Source organism: Babesia bovis, chromosome 3 (assembly GCF_000165395.2).
Source record: "Babesia bovis T2Bo chromosome 3, whole genome shotgun sequence".
Taxonomy (NCBI): Eukaryota; Apicomplexa; class Aconoidasida; order Piroplasmida; family Babesiidae; genus Babesia; species Babesia bovis.
Window position 1 is genome coordinate 1,150,658 of NC_010575.1, and position 13,382 is coordinate 1,164,039.

Sequence of the window (13,382 nt, forward strand, 5' to 3'; positions counted from 1 at the left end):
TATATAATATATAAGTATACACACTCATTTATGGCACCTCGCGGGCGTAAAATTAAGCCTCGTGGCAACGTCGGTTCCCCTGTGAGCATTCACGATGTTTACGCGCGTGCGTTACAACTATCATCGATTCCTAAGCAGGAAGCTGGTGAAGAGCATCCTAATACCGAAGATGACATAGTTGAACCGGAGCCTTCTGGTGATTCAACTTCCTGTTCACCATCAAGGGGCGATGTGTCTACTTCTGAAGAGCGGGTGAAGTTGTTTATGTGGGACTTTAATCAGTGCGATAAGAAGCGTTGTACAGGTCGTAAGATGGTCCATTTGGGAATTGTAAAGCCCTTGCGTATAGGTCAGTCATTTGCTGGTATAGTATTGAGTCCTTTTGGTCGATCCAAGTTATCGTTAGAGGATGGTGAGATTGTCCGTTCTCGTGGTATTGCTGTGATCGACTGTTCTTGGAATAAGGTTGAAACTGTGAATCAAGGTCAGCTAAATGTCAGTAAGTTGGCTTTCTAAAGTTTTGGCAAATGTACTTCAGAACATGCTCGTCTGCTCCCGTTTCTGATTGCAGCCAATCCTACTCATTACGGTCGTCCATTTGAGCTGTCTTGTGTAGAAGCTCTTGCTGCGGGATTGTATATATTAGGTTGGTGTCATGTCTGTTGCTTCATTGACTTCAGGACTTGAGGACGATGCTATGCGAATATTAGAATCATTTGGTTGGGGCCGCAGTTTCATTGACATAAACGCCAGTAACTTGGCTTTGTATCGTGCTGAAGGGTTGACCAGTTCTGCTATGGATGAATTAGAACAGCGTTTTCTTAGTGATGTTGCTTCTGAGCATGCTGAGCGTCGTGCAGTCCGGGAACAAATGGATTACCAGGATGTTGGTGTTGATGCTTTTACTCCTGAATGACCCAATCGTAATTTTTATATTGTCTTCTTAGCCAGCTTAATGCTTGCATATATTTATCTGTTGATCGGAATGCCCTCTCCATGGAATCCATATGTAGTACTCCTGCTACAACTTCTCTTGCAAAGTGTGGTGTTATTCTGTTGAGGTCCTCAATAACACATGCGATTCCTTCACCTGAGAGTCCAAAGTCTACGTGTATAAAGTCGAATCCTTTTGGCATAACATCACGTACTCCTGTTTTACCGGTTACATTCATTAATTTTCTGTTGTGAGCCCAATCTGGTACTAGATCATCCAAAGCTTTGCGGAACATGCTTTTTGCATCATCTAGAGCTTCCAATGGTATTGGGAAGCACTGTATATAACAGTGTTGCTGTGGTCTACTTCCACCATCTTCCTTATTTCGTAAGTACGGATCGCTAAGTGCCGTTTCTATGAACAGTACGGTTTTATCTTGTTCGTAGAACATCTTCACTAGTGTTTTTTGATAGTTTCTGAGTTCAGTGTATGTATTATCATCTAGATAGAGTGTGCTTTGTACATGTTGTTTGGGGGCTATTATGAGTTGGTCACCTTGTATGGCATGTCTCTGTTGTTCCATTGCAAGGTATACTGTTTGCGATTGCGATAATTCAATTTCCTTTTGCATTGATGATGGGCACATGACACAAAATTTAGTTGTGCCTTCTGTTTTTTGCATTGATGGTCTAGGCCTGCTGTCCACTTTCTGGAATGTTGATATTCTTCGGAATTGACATGGTCCTAATGCAAAATCTTCTGCGTTCTCTCGTTTCAAAATGCTTTCCTTTAGTTTTATAGCTGCATTGCGATTAGCCATGTATAGCGCTTCATCAATTTGTACATGGGTGTCATATGAACCTTCATTTTTGTTTCGGCTATAGCCGCCTTTGTGTCTTTTGTAATTGTTTTTCATGTTCATTTGGTCATGTGATATAAACGTTATATAGATTTAAATATTAGTTGTTACGATGTAAATGTGTAGCCTTGTCACTGGACATGGCTAATGTGTGGTCCAGTGGCGAATCCGATAGAGCATGAAAGCCTGTTATATGCGATTTGCACTGCTGTATCAGTGCGTTCCAAGGCTGTGAATTGGTATAACCCTGGTTCCAGCCTGGCGTTAGTAACATTTGGTTCTAGGCGTATTGAGTGGTCATCTGAGCTGCGTATATCGCTTGCGACGCTGTGTATGAGTTCGAATGTTTTCATTGCGATTACAATTCCATTCTTGCAGGTCATGACTATCTGTTGGTGGTCGCATGTCACGGTATTCACTCTTTTGTTGAAGTTTATAGGTGTTGGCATTGGGATTAGACATGGCTTTGCAAGGCAATAGTCTACCTTGTTGAGTGACCTTTTAGGTTTCCTCTTTTCTGGGTGTTCGAACATTTCGCAAAATGCGTTGACTAGCACAGCTGTGTTTGGTAGCGGTTCCTTGTAATGGGTTGAGAAGCACCTTAGTTGTCCCCAGGCCAGTAATGTTTGTTGCTTATTACCCATGTATTCGACTTCCTCTATTATTGTGCATATCATCCTACCGTTTGTACATACTGACTTTATATTTCCTTTGAGGTTATAGCAGTTTGCGAAGGTGGGTTCACCTCCCAATACTCGCAGTACATATTTAAGTTCAGTTGTGTATAGCACTGTGATATCACCTCCACATGCTACTGCCTCTATGGTTTGGTTTTTAATATCTTCGCAATGCGCTTTGATGTCTTCTGGTGTATATATAATATACCCGAATGCCTTGCCAAAAACAAAGTATTCTCCTACCGACAGTCGAATGACGGCGTGCGATTCACCACACCAGATTCCAGTTACTCCATGCATTGGCAAAAGTGTTGGGGACCACAGTTGCACAAGCCTGTGTCCTTGACCACATTGCCCATATCTGTTGTTTCCCCAGGTGAATACTCTACCTTGTTTATCTAATGCAACCGAGAATTCATTCCCGCATGTAATTGCCACAATTTCTACATTTTCCATGGGTATAAATTGGTGTCTGCCATACTCAGAGCGTTCTGGGTTTTCCAGCTGATAGAATTCCAGTGGTTTTTCCAGATACGTGACGGGTGGATTTTTCAAAGGTTGCGAATGTAATACATTGGGTGCTCCCCATGCATACAGAGCACTTCCTGCTCCTTTTGCGTATTCCACTAACATGAGCGTATGATATGCACTGACCGCGAATTGTACAGCTTCGATTCTTTGGTATTCTGCACCTCCTGTTTCTATTAATGTTTTTTGTATTTGCAGTAGGTGATTCAGTATCATTGTTGGATAAGCTGCCCATGACCGTGGGTAAACATTTCTCAGATCCTGGTAAGCTCTGAAGTGGAATATGGTAACTCCCAGTTGCTGGCAGAGTTGCTTCATTGGCATCATTGCCGCGTGTTCTTTTATATTGATATAGTATATGACGTTGTTTGCTATGGATGAAACAGTGGGTTTCCTTACACTTCTCCACCATCTTTGTATTTTTACTGCTGATTTGACTTTATGGAGGTACTCCAACCTTGCAATTTTCGTCATGGCTATGGCATGCACTTTATCAATTGCTGATCTTAGGTACAGATACTGTTTCCTTACAAAATGCATTCTAATCATGTTTTGCGCCTTTATGAATCCTGGTGGGAGGTTTGTTTGCATCATGATTAGCCTTTTAATTTCTATAGTCGTCGAGTTTAGCTTCTTCCGTTCCTTTACGAATTTGAGTTGTTCGTTGAGGCTTATAAGCATAGAACCCTTTCTTACTATTGACAACAATGCTAATTTTAATCCTGAGAGCACTTCATATTGTTTCCTTGCGATATATCCTCTGAATGCTGCTTGTATTCTAGTAGCTGCGATATCTTTTGTTGGTTTTTTGTGTATCAGCTTAGCTGTTGCTATGAACCTGCGTATGAATGTTTGCACGAGCATGATTGCAAAGTCTTCTAATTTTTCACGTTTCATCTGTGCGTATTTCCTTCTTTGTAATCGTCCTCTCCAAACTGCTTGTATGTAAGTTGCAGCTGCATGTTGGATGTAGTTATATTCCTTTTCGTGGTATCTCTTTTCCATCGAGTGTAATAGTTGCAGTGTCTTCTGTGATGATGATTGCAGGCTAACTTTGAGATAGTACATTACGAGGCAATAACCTATATAGTCTACACTTAGGTTCCGTGAGTTTGCCAATGCCACAACTTTATCTTGGAATATAAGTTGCCTAACTTTCGATTGTAGTCGCACTACTACTTTCCTGAGTATTCTTTTGAGTTGTATGGTATTATATCCAATCCACCAACTTTGTATTAGTCTTGCGCTACTGAGTACTGCGTTGAGGTATCTCGATACCCTTGCCATTAATTTAACGCATAGTGCTCGCTTGAGAACGATGGTTTCGTTGGTTATTCTATATGCCGTATCAGGTACTCTGAGCGCATGGAACATCAATCTGAATATTTCCTTTCCTTCTAGTATCGGTATAGTCCTATGCATTGATGTTTGCAGTGCTACGTATGCTATTGGTATGAATGTGTTCAGGGCAGCTTCAAGGTCCAGGGTGACTTGCGAGTATTCGCGTTGTGTGATGCACAGCTCCACTACTGGCATATTAACAGAAAGTGCGCGTTTCAACAGCTCAATACCATATTTAACTTCATCTCTAGTATACTCATCTGCTTCTTTATCACTTGTTTCTTCATTTACAGTTTTCCTCTTTATCAATATTGGATCACCTTCCTGGGAACATATGAATATCATATTTCACCAACATACCTTCCTGTAGATATATTTTAGCATTTCCGGGTTGGTGCATACTACATGGTACATCAGGTCATCTTTGGACACAGCTTCTTTGAGGTACCTCATATAGCTGAGTGCCATTGCACAAGTACCATACACAGTGCGCCTTGATCTTGAGGATGCCATTATATCCATTATAAAGTTATTCGTGGTGTACGCCAGTAGCTTGGCCACACCTTGGGGTAAGGCGAAAGTCTTGGATTCTTCCTTGGCAATTGCTGTAAGATCGTATTCTACATCACAGCATGAGTGGTTCACTGTATAGTATGAGTTTGTACTGAGTATAATTTACCTGTTCTTGCTTCACCTAGTTCAATTGAGTCATCATTTCGTCCATCGTAAATGTTATTTTGTGCCTCAACCACTATCCTCGCAATTAATCCAGTTTCACTTGCTAATAATTTTACTGCATCTGCTGATTTTCTTACAAAATCACCTGTGGGTGCGTTTGTATGCTCAACGCCATCCATTGAGTTTGTGAATTGATGCACGAATGTTTCTTCTGACGCTCTTTTGGCTAACTCGATATCTTTATGTCGCTTAACAGGTATTGTTTGTGGGAAACATCCTGCATTTGAGTGTATTGCTATTGATGACGATATTTGTGTTTGTCTTTCCTTAGCTAGGTATCTATTAGCCCTTCGATATATAGTAAGCTTCAACCTGATGAACAGCGCAGGTGCCACGTTTTCGAATTGCCATCTATTTTCAGCTCCTAAAAGGTCCAATCTGAAAAGCAGATCATGCGACTGTAATGTTTTGGCTGGTACTTTAAGCAATGGTATATCCATAACTTCTGCTGCAAATATCAGTATATCTTTAGGGTTGAGTACGTCTTCTTTATTAGGTCTATCTTGTTCTTCCATTTTTGACTTTCTTTTTGTGGTTTCTATATCCTTTTCGTAATTCTCTTTACGTCTTTCTTCTTCTTGATCAATCCTTTCTCTCATGATGGTATACAGGTCGAACAGTACCACTGCCGCTATTATTTGCATGATTGACCTTACTTCTTCTGCTGTGAAACCTATGCGCAATAGGTTGCGTATGATTTGTTCTAGCGTGGCTGTATGCTTTTCTGGATCTTTAATTTCATGTGGCGGTATGTTATTCAGTACTCTGGTAGCATCTCCTTCTGTCATCCTGCATGCTGAGAGCCACTTGCGATATTTTCCGGTTTGTATGCTGTACAGGAGTGCGTAAATTACACTTGGTGGTCTAATGGTTACATTTGTTGCCATATTTCCAGGGCGTATACTTTTGAGATACTGTCGGTACTTTGATGCTACTGCCGCACTGCGTCTCATGGGTTTTATTTATCTTTACCTTACCATGCTGTATCCGTTGCCAGGTTTGGCACTATGTTGACTGATGTTAAATAGTTATTAGTATCAAAATCCAATCGGTATGACATCATAATATTGTTTTCCATTATATTGTATGATGAGAAATCACCGAATGCATCCAGCAGTTTGTTCACATTCATGATCTGTTCACTCACTTTCCCAGATGGCTATGGCAATATTAGTTATCATGGATACGCGTGATGAACCTAATGCTATGCCACAGTTGTTAACATACCTCCAATCCAACGATATGTGCCCTTTGTGCAAGGTATACCGCTGCATTTTTTGCAACGTCGCTTTGTCCTGAAGGCGCATCGCCGTAGACAAAAATATTGCAGCATTGTCGTGAACCCGGTACTTGCAGTTGTGATGTGTACTTTCTGGAGAGCGACCTCACAGTGGCTTGTGTCACTCGTTCATTATTATTGAATTGCAGACTATCATCTATTCTTTTGACGACGGTTATGCGCAGCACTTCATTTAACAATGCGAATAAGTGCGGTGCCACTTTATCTTCTTCGAATAGATACTTTGAGTATTCTTCTGGTAAATTCGAGCCTTTAAGTGGCACTAGGTAGAACATAAGATTGCCAAAGTAGGAATACGACTTTCCTTGAAGGTACCTACTATATAGATCTTCTACCACTATTTGTGTACTGAGTCCATCATAATAGTAGAAGTCCCTAACTGTTTCATCGCTACGGAGTGATGCATTAGTTCTGTAGAAGCACACTTACCACCTAGGGTACACTCCTGGAGGATCGGTGTCTTGGGACTCTGGAGGTCCAAGGTCTTGTTTTCCACCATTATCATACATTAGTGTGATTGAAGACAAAGAGATTCACTATGATAAGTGTTTTTTACGACAGTACTTATCAAGCTTTTAGAAGCTTGCGTTTAAGCTGGTAATATAGTTCCATCACTGTCTTTAGACATTTGGCGGCAATAGGTCGGATTAACCTTAACTGATCATGTATAGGTATATATTAACGCTGGTAGCGTATCAAAGATTCAACAGTGGCGATATTGCTGTATTACGCGTCGGTAGTACCAACAGTCTACACATTTGGTATGTTACACATATGTACCAAAATCAATGTGTTTCTTTGTATATACGTTTTAATAGGTATAGAATATACCATTTATGTTATTTTCTGTTTTATTGGTCTTATTGCTTTCATGCTGCTGTGTGACTTTTGGGTGGAGGGCAGTTTCCTTCGGCACTCCGCGCATTCTATTTGTTTGTAGCTCTAGATTTCTGCTTACGGTTTAAGATGTCAGAACATTCGAATGATTTTTCCGATAGTGACGTGGAGGAGACTGTTAAGGTTGAGGAATGTGTTTCAGAGGCCAATCGTCTTAAAGAGCAGGGTAACGCTGCCTTCAAGTCTTCCAATTACCAACTTGCTATAGATGAATACAAGGTATTGTATTGTTTTCTATCATTCACATGTTTTTTACAGAGAGGAATTGAGTGGTTGGACAAGCTTCCTTCTAAGAACAAGGACCACAATGGTTTGAAGAGTGTGCTCCATTGTAACCTTAGTGCCTGTTATCTTGGCATTCAGGAGTATAGAAATGCTATTAATTCTGCGGATGAATCTATTCGTTTGGATTCTGGTAACAAGAAGGCCTTGTATCGTCGTGCATTAGCTCGATTCCATGGCGGTTACCTTGACGAGGCTAAGGAGGATTGTCAATCTATGTTAGCTGATGATGCTGACAATAGCAATGCTCGTATGCTTTTGGCTAAGGTGAATGAGAAGCTGAAGGCTGCTCGTGCTCAGCAGAAGAAGGCTTTTGGTAGTTTGTTTAACAAGAGTGGCGGTCTTTACACTGACCGCGCTCGTGAGACTCAGAACCGCAAGCAGCACAATTATGATGAGTACGTGCGTAAGCAGCAGGAGAGTGGCGGTGAAGTCCTTGCTATGGCGGATTGGGAGCGATTAGAGGAGGAGGAATCTAAGAAGCGTGAGGCTGAGCGCATTGAGAAGGTGAAGGCTGAGGAAGAGAAGAAGCGCAACGGTGGTAAGGACGATGATGACACTACTGATACTCCTGGCGATTCATCTTCATCTAAGAAGAAGCCTAAGCAGCAGGATGAGAGTGACATGGACGAAGAGGACCAGAAGATCATTCAGGAGACTAAGAAGATGGGTATGTTTTGTTGATGTGTATCTGACTTTCCTTCAGGTTATTGTTACTTTGGCAAGAACAAGCCTGGTGGTAACCTTACTACAGAGCGTACTCCTCAGGTTGTATCTCCTGTTGTAGGTGTTTTTTTCATTGTTTTAATATCTACAGGCGGTGGATACTGCCACCCGTTCTTTATCATCATGGAATGCTTGTGGCACAACATACGAAGAGAAGGGTAGGTTACATTTTAGTTCTGTTATGTCTTCTTGTTCCAGTATATATACAATGTTTTAGACATGTCTTCTTGGTGCAGGGACGTCCTTCGTGAGAATTTGTTGATGGCGAGTTACAAGAACGATCCCAGTGACGGTGACCCTAGTGTGAACGTCATGGAGATGCTGAGTAATGTAGGTCCTGGTATAAACTTTACTGATTGCCGTTAGATAAACATTGACGACAGCGGTAGCATGGAACGTTTACAAGACCTTGCCACTATGGTCCACCGTAGTAGTATTACTGTTAAATCGGTTGACGACATGGAGTGTGATGCGCAAATAGCATTGATTCGTGGTACATTGCGTTACATGTTTGACTTCAGTTGTACTTTGGTGTTTACAGCATCCATTGATACTTCTGTTGGTTCGGAGTCCTCTGAGTCCAATGCTACTGTTTACGAGGGTGTGTTTCTAGCTAATTTATGACATGAATCCTCAGGCGCACTGCACTTGGTTGAGTTATCGAGTGCCATGGAGAAGGGGAAGACATACAGTGACTACATGAAGGTGGTTTTCAAGGATTCGTTGAAGCCTGAGCACAAGGACCTTATGGGCTGTATGGTTGACAAGTTCAAGGTTTCTGTGTGCGAGTGTATTGATGCCTTTTACGCTCGTTACCAGCAGCAGTAATCGTCTATTATTTGACTGTAGCAAGTCTATTTGCGTTATAAAGCGATATAAATTCCTGTTAATTATTTTTGCGCATATTTGAAACGTGTTGTCTAGACTTGATGGTGTGTGACGTGGTGTGTTGGTAATGGATGTTACTGACATCAGGGGTCTAGCTGTTGTATTTTAAATTCTATATTGCTGTACATGAATTATAATGTTGAGGGATGAGGTATCTGATTGCGCTTCCTCTGATTCCGGGGACTCATCATCATCGGAATCTAATGGACACAAAATGGATGATAACGAGATGGGATCTCCTGTTACTGTAGGCAGCGTAGATGACTGTGAAACCGCCGAGCTATGTGAAAGCTACTCTAGTGATGGCAACGGTAATGCATCTTTTGAGTTACTGGAGTTAGACTTTCTATGCCACAGTCTTGCTTTCCAAGAGCGTTGGTTCATGGAGTGTACCAATGAGATACATGGTACTACCGAGACTGATGCTTCTGAACATGATGAAATGCGTCCTAAGTTGGTACGCGGTTGGCGTCGTGTTGAGTTAACAGAATCGTCATTTTCTACTCGTGTTCATAAACTTCGGTATGGTCGGAGTTTGTTAACTCTTCGTAGCAGTCCAAACAGCTATGGTAAGCGGGTGTGGCGTTATCCTTGGTTGCGCCGCAGACATGCGCATTATCTGTTGGATGGTTACCTCACTTCAGAAGCTAACCGTTTACGTATGAACAAACGCGTATACACAGGTTTATATCGGTCATTGGATGAGCGTTTGATGCGTTACTTTGGTATTTTGCCACTGCATTCACTTATATCGGTTGATGACAGTTACAGTGATGACTCTGAGGTCATGTGTTCTCTAGTTTCGTATATCCGTGCTTCTGAACGAATGCTTCACTTTTTATCTCAGCAATCTGGTTTATATGCTCATTTAATGTTATTTTCCATTATATCTCACTTGCGTAGGTTGCGTCGATTTATATACCACAATGCTGCTTCTGTCATGTTGCTTGAGTTAACGGTGATTGTTGTTGAGGCACTTCGTTTATGTCAGGATCATTTTCATCGGTTTTTATCTTCTTACGTTAGTAATACATCTACGCTATACAACGGCTTTTGTCTACCTGCTTCTGTATTACCCGAGTGTTTAACTCGTCTTTATGACGATTGCTTAAGTTTGACTAAGGCTGTTGACAGCGTTCTTGCGTGTGCATGGGAGGGTTACAGCAAGGAGGTTGACTGTGAGCAGGAGGATCCAGTTGACGACAGCAGTTCTACTGACATGCAGGACAAGAGTGATGCGGAGACCGTATCTGAGATGTCTACTCGGACTGTGTCCTCTATAGACCCACTTCCAGTAAAATCGCAAGCTCTTTGCGAGTTCCAATCCAAGGTTCTGGCTGAGCTTTCTCAATGGACCATTGCGCTTTGCAAGTACACTATCGAGGCCAATAAGGTGCTTCAAGGTCCTGTAATAGAATGGTACAAGTGCATTGGAGTAGTACCGCCAGGTACAGTTCGGCTATTTAGGGATGTTACGGGTATTAACGCTTCGATACATCGTTTACCGTGGATCATTCACGTTACGTCCTCCATGTTGCGTAAGCGTGGCATATCAACCAAGCCTCTCGAAGATCACAGCAGGTCCATGTGCCGTAATACTGAAGATTTCGCAACTCCCGACCCATCGATTGGTGCTTCGCAGCAATTTTCTGAGGGTCTCAATGATATAGAAGACGAGGGTCTGTTTAAATCACCTCTCGGTTCACAGGGATTCTATGAATCTTATGTCTCTGGATACGTGGAACCCACGGAGGATGTAGATATGTCACCTGCCGACGATTGCGGCAACTTATCGGTTGGCACCCTTGAGGTTTCAATTTCTTTAGACGACCAAGATCCTGCCACGCATAGTCATAGTGACTCCATAGATGAAGAACCAGAGCCCGGTTCTGAGTCTTCGGTATCCGACAGTGCTCCTGACACTAACATATCGGATGATCAGGCATCACCACGTCCTTCTGAGTCAACGGTGCCTACTACCAAGCCTGGGAACAAGACGGACACCGTTGGTATGCGTCGTCGTCAGTGGAAACTAGAAGAGGTCCAGATACTGGTTGACGCCATCAATCGCCATGGAGCGGGCCGTTGGGCGTTCTTTGCTGATGCTTATTTTGGTGGGCGTCGTACGGGTATGCAATTGAAAGACAAGTGGACTAACTTAAGACGTTACAACTATGTATATCAGGACACCGGTTCCAAGTCTGGTCGTCCTGGTAATTGGCCGCTATGGCGTCTAATAGACAGTTTTTAACATACCGATAATATTAGATTTGAGTTGATCTGACAATGTATGATTCCACTGCTTCTAGGAACTTAATTCTTTCTTCTTCTTTTGGGGATGTATTTGGTTGCGATTGTGAGAATGCCTGCAACTTTGCAATGCGCCTATGCCACTCCTGCTCTTCAGGTGACATTGTAATGTCACTATCTGTACTATATTCCATATCTTTAGACACTTCAGGATCGGATATAGATCCCTTGGGTGTGCGATTGCGATGTGATTCCAAGTAGCGTCGGATACACACTAAAGCGTCTTCTGCCGCTACAGGCTCGCCTTTGGTGATAATCTTCATAGTTCAGTCACTTACGGTGTCCATTGATACGTGTAGGTATGTGCTACGGATATAATGTATAACTGATGCCCATCAGTGTCATGGCAGGTTGCCTCACTTCAATGTGCGCGTTGCCAGTTGCAACCATGCAGCGAGATGTGTAGGCATCTGGTTCTTGTGGTCCATCTTAAGGTACCTATACCAGGTAACAAAAATTCCTATGCCCACTTACAATCTGTAGTGCGGGAATCTGCAGGGCTTGGTAATACCGTGTATATCGGTTGACGTCCCCTTGTGGTATGACGTTCCAACCCAGTTATGTTCGAAGTTAACCCATTCCAGTAGCCCTGACTTTATGAGACTCATGAAAACTCGCTTCAGGCCCTGGACAGCATTTAGACAACATATGCAAACCTACCTTGAACTCAGGTATTGAAAGGTGCTCTCGTGGGAAGTATCGTGCCATATCCTTGAGATCTGATTCTATATCTATTAAAGTTATTGGTTTTATGCCTTGGCAGTGCATCCTCGTCATTGCTACCAGTATGCAATGTTCCGGGAATGCCAGCTGGTTAATCATGTTATCTACCCAATTGGCACCCTTGGCATTACGAAGTGCGATTTCGAATGGAAGTGGCAATATCTTGATTTTATCTGGGCTTAGCTCCTCTATGGCATCGTCAGGTAGTTGCGCACAGGCCACCGCCACCAGGCGGGAGATATTGTTACCGCAGAGTACCTCCTCACCCAAAAGTGCCTACAAATAATGATTTTCTGGCTATTATCATACCTTTGACTCTTCGTTTAGTTCAATATCGACTCCCGGTCCCATAATATCCAGGTGTCCTGTTTTCAAAGCATTGATGTCATCCAATCCGTCACAGTATACTGTTTCCTGCATGAATCGTGATCTCACACGCTTCTCTAGACGCTCGGTCGTGCGTATATCTGGTGTGATGCACACTATTGCCAATGCCACTTCTTGTGACGCTACTAGGTTACCCAGGAAGTATAAAAGACTCTGTCTGCGTTCCACTGATCCTGTGGCCTCACTGCAGTCATTAACGCCTTTAGTCAGGATGTCTAGACCCTCAATCACTATTATTACATATGTATGGTCCTGTTTCAACAGTTTTAGACAGTGTAACACACGTTCTTGTATCTCTTGGGTATTCAAATGGCCTCGGGACCCTGTTACCCCGGACAATATCTCCACATCGTACATTAGTTGGCGCAGGCATTTATGTTCATCTCTGTGGTTATAAGTTTCTATGGTAGCTGACTTTAGAGTCCATGTTACATTTGCATCATTGTATACTGTTTCCTGTGATATGGCATCATTTCCTGGATGTAACTTGGATAGTTCGGATACCACTTTAGTGACTAGATATGTTTTACCAGATCCGGGTCTGCCAGTAACTAGTATAATGGTATTTTCTTGATTATTCACTGCAGATTCCAATCTTGTTAAAAGTCTGGTCAACTTCTGTTGCATCCAGTGGTTATCTTCCAGTGAATCGTGGAGTACAAACTCTTTGCAAGACGCTATTTGGTACAGTTTACGTCGGACTTTGCGGCGAAAGCGCTCTGCCGCGGATTCCTGCTGCATGGCGATACACACATGGGTACCTACACACTTAATTCTGGACTAACGGCATAG

At 42.5% G+C, this 13,382-nt stretch overlaps 7 protein-coding genes across 7 annotated transcripts; 3 read left to right on the forward strand and 4 right to left on the reverse strand.

Moving 5' to 3' along the window:
* The first annotated feature begins 6 nt into the window (after nucleotides 1–6).
* BBOV_III005390 (uncharacterized protein) lies at nucleotides 7–919 on the forward strand. The gene is made up of 3 exons (XM_001611620.2): nucleotides 7–499; nucleotides 539–646; nucleotides 681–919. Exons 1-3 carry the CDS (start codon nucleotides 31–33, stop codon nucleotides 914–916), a joined length of 813 nt encoding a protein of 270 aa, XP_001611670.1. The 5' UTR covers nucleotides 7–30; the 3' UTR covers nucleotides 917–919.
* On the reverse strand, nucleotides 901–1,884 carry BBOV_III005400 (uncharacterized protein). The gene has a single exon (XM_001611621.2). It carries the CDS (start codon nucleotides 1,854–1,856, stop codon nucleotides 903–905), a length of 954 nt encoding a protein of 317 aa, XP_001611671.1. The 5' UTR covers nucleotides 1,857–1,884; the 3' UTR covers nucleotides 901–902.
* A 2-nt stretch (nucleotides 1,885–1,886) lies between these two features.
* BBOV_III005410 (IQ calmodulin-binding domain containing protein) lies at nucleotides 1,887–6,930 on the reverse strand. Its single transcript, XM_001611622.2, has 6 exons — nucleotides 6,807–6,930; nucleotides 6,305–6,767; nucleotides 6,055–6,236; nucleotides 5,019–6,019; nucleotides 4,700–4,983; nucleotides 1,887–4,663 (listed from the first exon to the last, which is right to left on the reverse strand). Exons 1-6 carry the CDS (start codon nucleotides 6,884–6,886, stop codon nucleotides 1,925–1,927), a joined length of 4,749 nt encoding a protein of 1,582 aa, XP_001611672.2. The 5' UTR covers nucleotides 6,887–6,930; the 3' UTR covers nucleotides 1,887–1,924.
* Nucleotides 6,931–7,293: 363 nt separating this feature from the next.
* On the forward strand, nucleotides 7,294–9,191 carry BBOV_III005420 (tetratricopeptide repeat domain containing protein). The gene is made up of 7 exons (XM_001611623.2): nucleotides 7,294–7,493; nucleotides 7,533–8,226; nucleotides 8,263–8,339; nucleotides 8,374–8,440; nucleotides 8,500–8,612; nucleotides 8,649–8,883; nucleotides 8,920–9,191. The coding sequence occupies exons 1-7, from the start codon at nucleotides 7,344–7,346 to the stop codon at nucleotides 9,108–9,110; spliced, it is 1,527 nt and encodes a 508-aa protein (XP_001611673.1). The 5' UTR covers nucleotides 7,294–7,343; the 3' UTR covers nucleotides 9,111–9,191.
* A 46-nt stretch (nucleotides 9,192–9,237) lies between these two features.
* BBOV_III005430 (Myb-like DNA-binding domain family protein) lies at nucleotides 9,238–11,471 on the forward strand. The gene has a single exon (XM_001611624.2). The coding sequence runs from the start codon at nucleotides 9,307–9,309 to the stop codon at nucleotides 11,419–11,421; it is 2,115 nt and encodes a 704-aa protein (XP_001611674.1). The 5' UTR covers nucleotides 9,238–9,306; the 3' UTR covers nucleotides 11,422–11,471.
* On the reverse strand, nucleotides 11,415–11,763 carry BBOV_III005435 (uncharacterized protein). Its single transcript, XM_051767044.1, has one exon. It carries the CDS (start codon nucleotides 11,741–11,743, stop codon nucleotides 11,435–11,437), a length of 309 nt encoding a protein of 102 aa, XP_051623745.1. The 5' UTR covers nucleotides 11,744–11,763; the 3' UTR covers nucleotides 11,415–11,434.
* Nucleotides 11,764–11,767: 4 nt separating this feature from the next.
* On the reverse strand, nucleotides 11,768–13,358 carry BBOV_III005440 (uncharacterized protein). The gene is made up of 4 exons (XM_051767681.1): nucleotides 12,513–13,358; nucleotides 12,141–12,479; nucleotides 11,955–12,106; nucleotides 11,768–11,918 (listed from the first exon to the last, which is right to left on the reverse strand). The coding sequence occupies exons 1-4, from the start codon at nucleotides 13,329–13,331 to the stop codon at nucleotides 11,837–11,839; spliced, it is 1,392 nt and encodes a 463-aa protein (XP_051623451.1). The 5' UTR covers nucleotides 13,332–13,358; the 3' UTR covers nucleotides 11,768–11,836.
* Nucleotides 13,359–13,382: the final 24 nt, after the last annotated feature.

Excerpts from the sequence above, each read along its gene's own strand:
- BBOV_III005400 (XM_001611621.2), bottom strand. The coding sequence starts at position 1,856 with ATGAACATGAAAAACAATTACAAAAGACACAAAGGCGGCTATAGCCGA.
- BBOV_III005390 (XM_001611620.2), top strand. The coding sequence starts at position 31 with ATGGCACCTCGCGGGCGTAAAATTAAGCCTCGTGGCAACGTCGGTTCC. Across the intron at positions 500-538 it reads TCAAGGTCAGCTAAATGTCA|AACATGCTCGTCTGCTCCCG; the intron begins GTAAGTTGGCTT and ends AATGTACTTCAG. Across the intron at positions 647-680 it reads TGCGGGATTGTATATATTAG|GACTTGAGGACGATGCTATG; the intron begins GTTGGTGTCATG and ends CATTGACTTCAG.
- BBOV_III005410 (XM_001611622.2), bottom strand. The coding sequence starts at position 6,886 with ATGTATGATAATGGTGGAAAACAAGACCTTGGACCTCCAGAGTCCCAA. Across the intron at positions 6,020-6,054 it reads CTGGCAACGGATACAGCATG|TGCGGCAGTAGCATCAAAGT; the intron begins GTAAGGTAAAGA and ends CATGAGACGCAG. Across the intron at positions 4,664-4,699 it reads TAAAATATATCTACAGGAAG|GAAGGTGATCCAATATTGAT; the intron begins GTATGTTGGTGA and ends ATATGTTCCCAG.
- BBOV_III005420 (XM_001611623.2), top strand. The coding sequence starts at position 7,344 with ATGTCAGAACATTCGAATGATTTTTCCGATAGTGACGTGGAGGAGACT. Across the intron at positions 8,441-8,499 it reads CACAACATACGAAGAGAAGG|ACATGTCTTCTTGGTGCAGG; the intron begins GTAGGTTACATT and ends ACAATGTTTTAG. Across the intron at positions 8,613-8,648 it reads TCATGGAGATGCTGAGTAAT|ATAAACATTGACGACAGCGG; the intron begins GTAGGTCCTGGT and ends GATTGCCGTTAG.
- BBOV_III005435 (XM_051767044.1), bottom strand. The coding sequence starts at position 11,743 with ATGAAGATTATCACCAAAGGCGAGCCTGTAGCGGCAGAAGACGCTTTA.
- BBOV_III005440 (XM_051767681.1), bottom strand. The coding sequence starts at position 13,331 with ATGCAGCAGGAATCCGCGGCAGAGCGCTTTCGCCGCAAAGTCCGACGT. Across the intron at positions 12,480-12,512 it reads AACTAAACGAAGAGTCAAAG|GCACTTTTGGGTGAGGAGGT; the intron begins GTATGATAATAG and ends CATTATTTGTAG. Across the intron at positions 12,107-12,140 it reads TTTCAATACCTGAGTTCAAG|GGCCTGAAGCGAGTTTTCAT; the intron begins GTAGGTTTGCAT and ends AATGCTGTCCAG.
- BBOV_III005430 (XM_001611624.2), top strand. The coding sequence starts at position 9,307 with ATGTTGAGGGATGAGGTATCTGATTGCGCTTCCTCTGATTCCGGGGAC.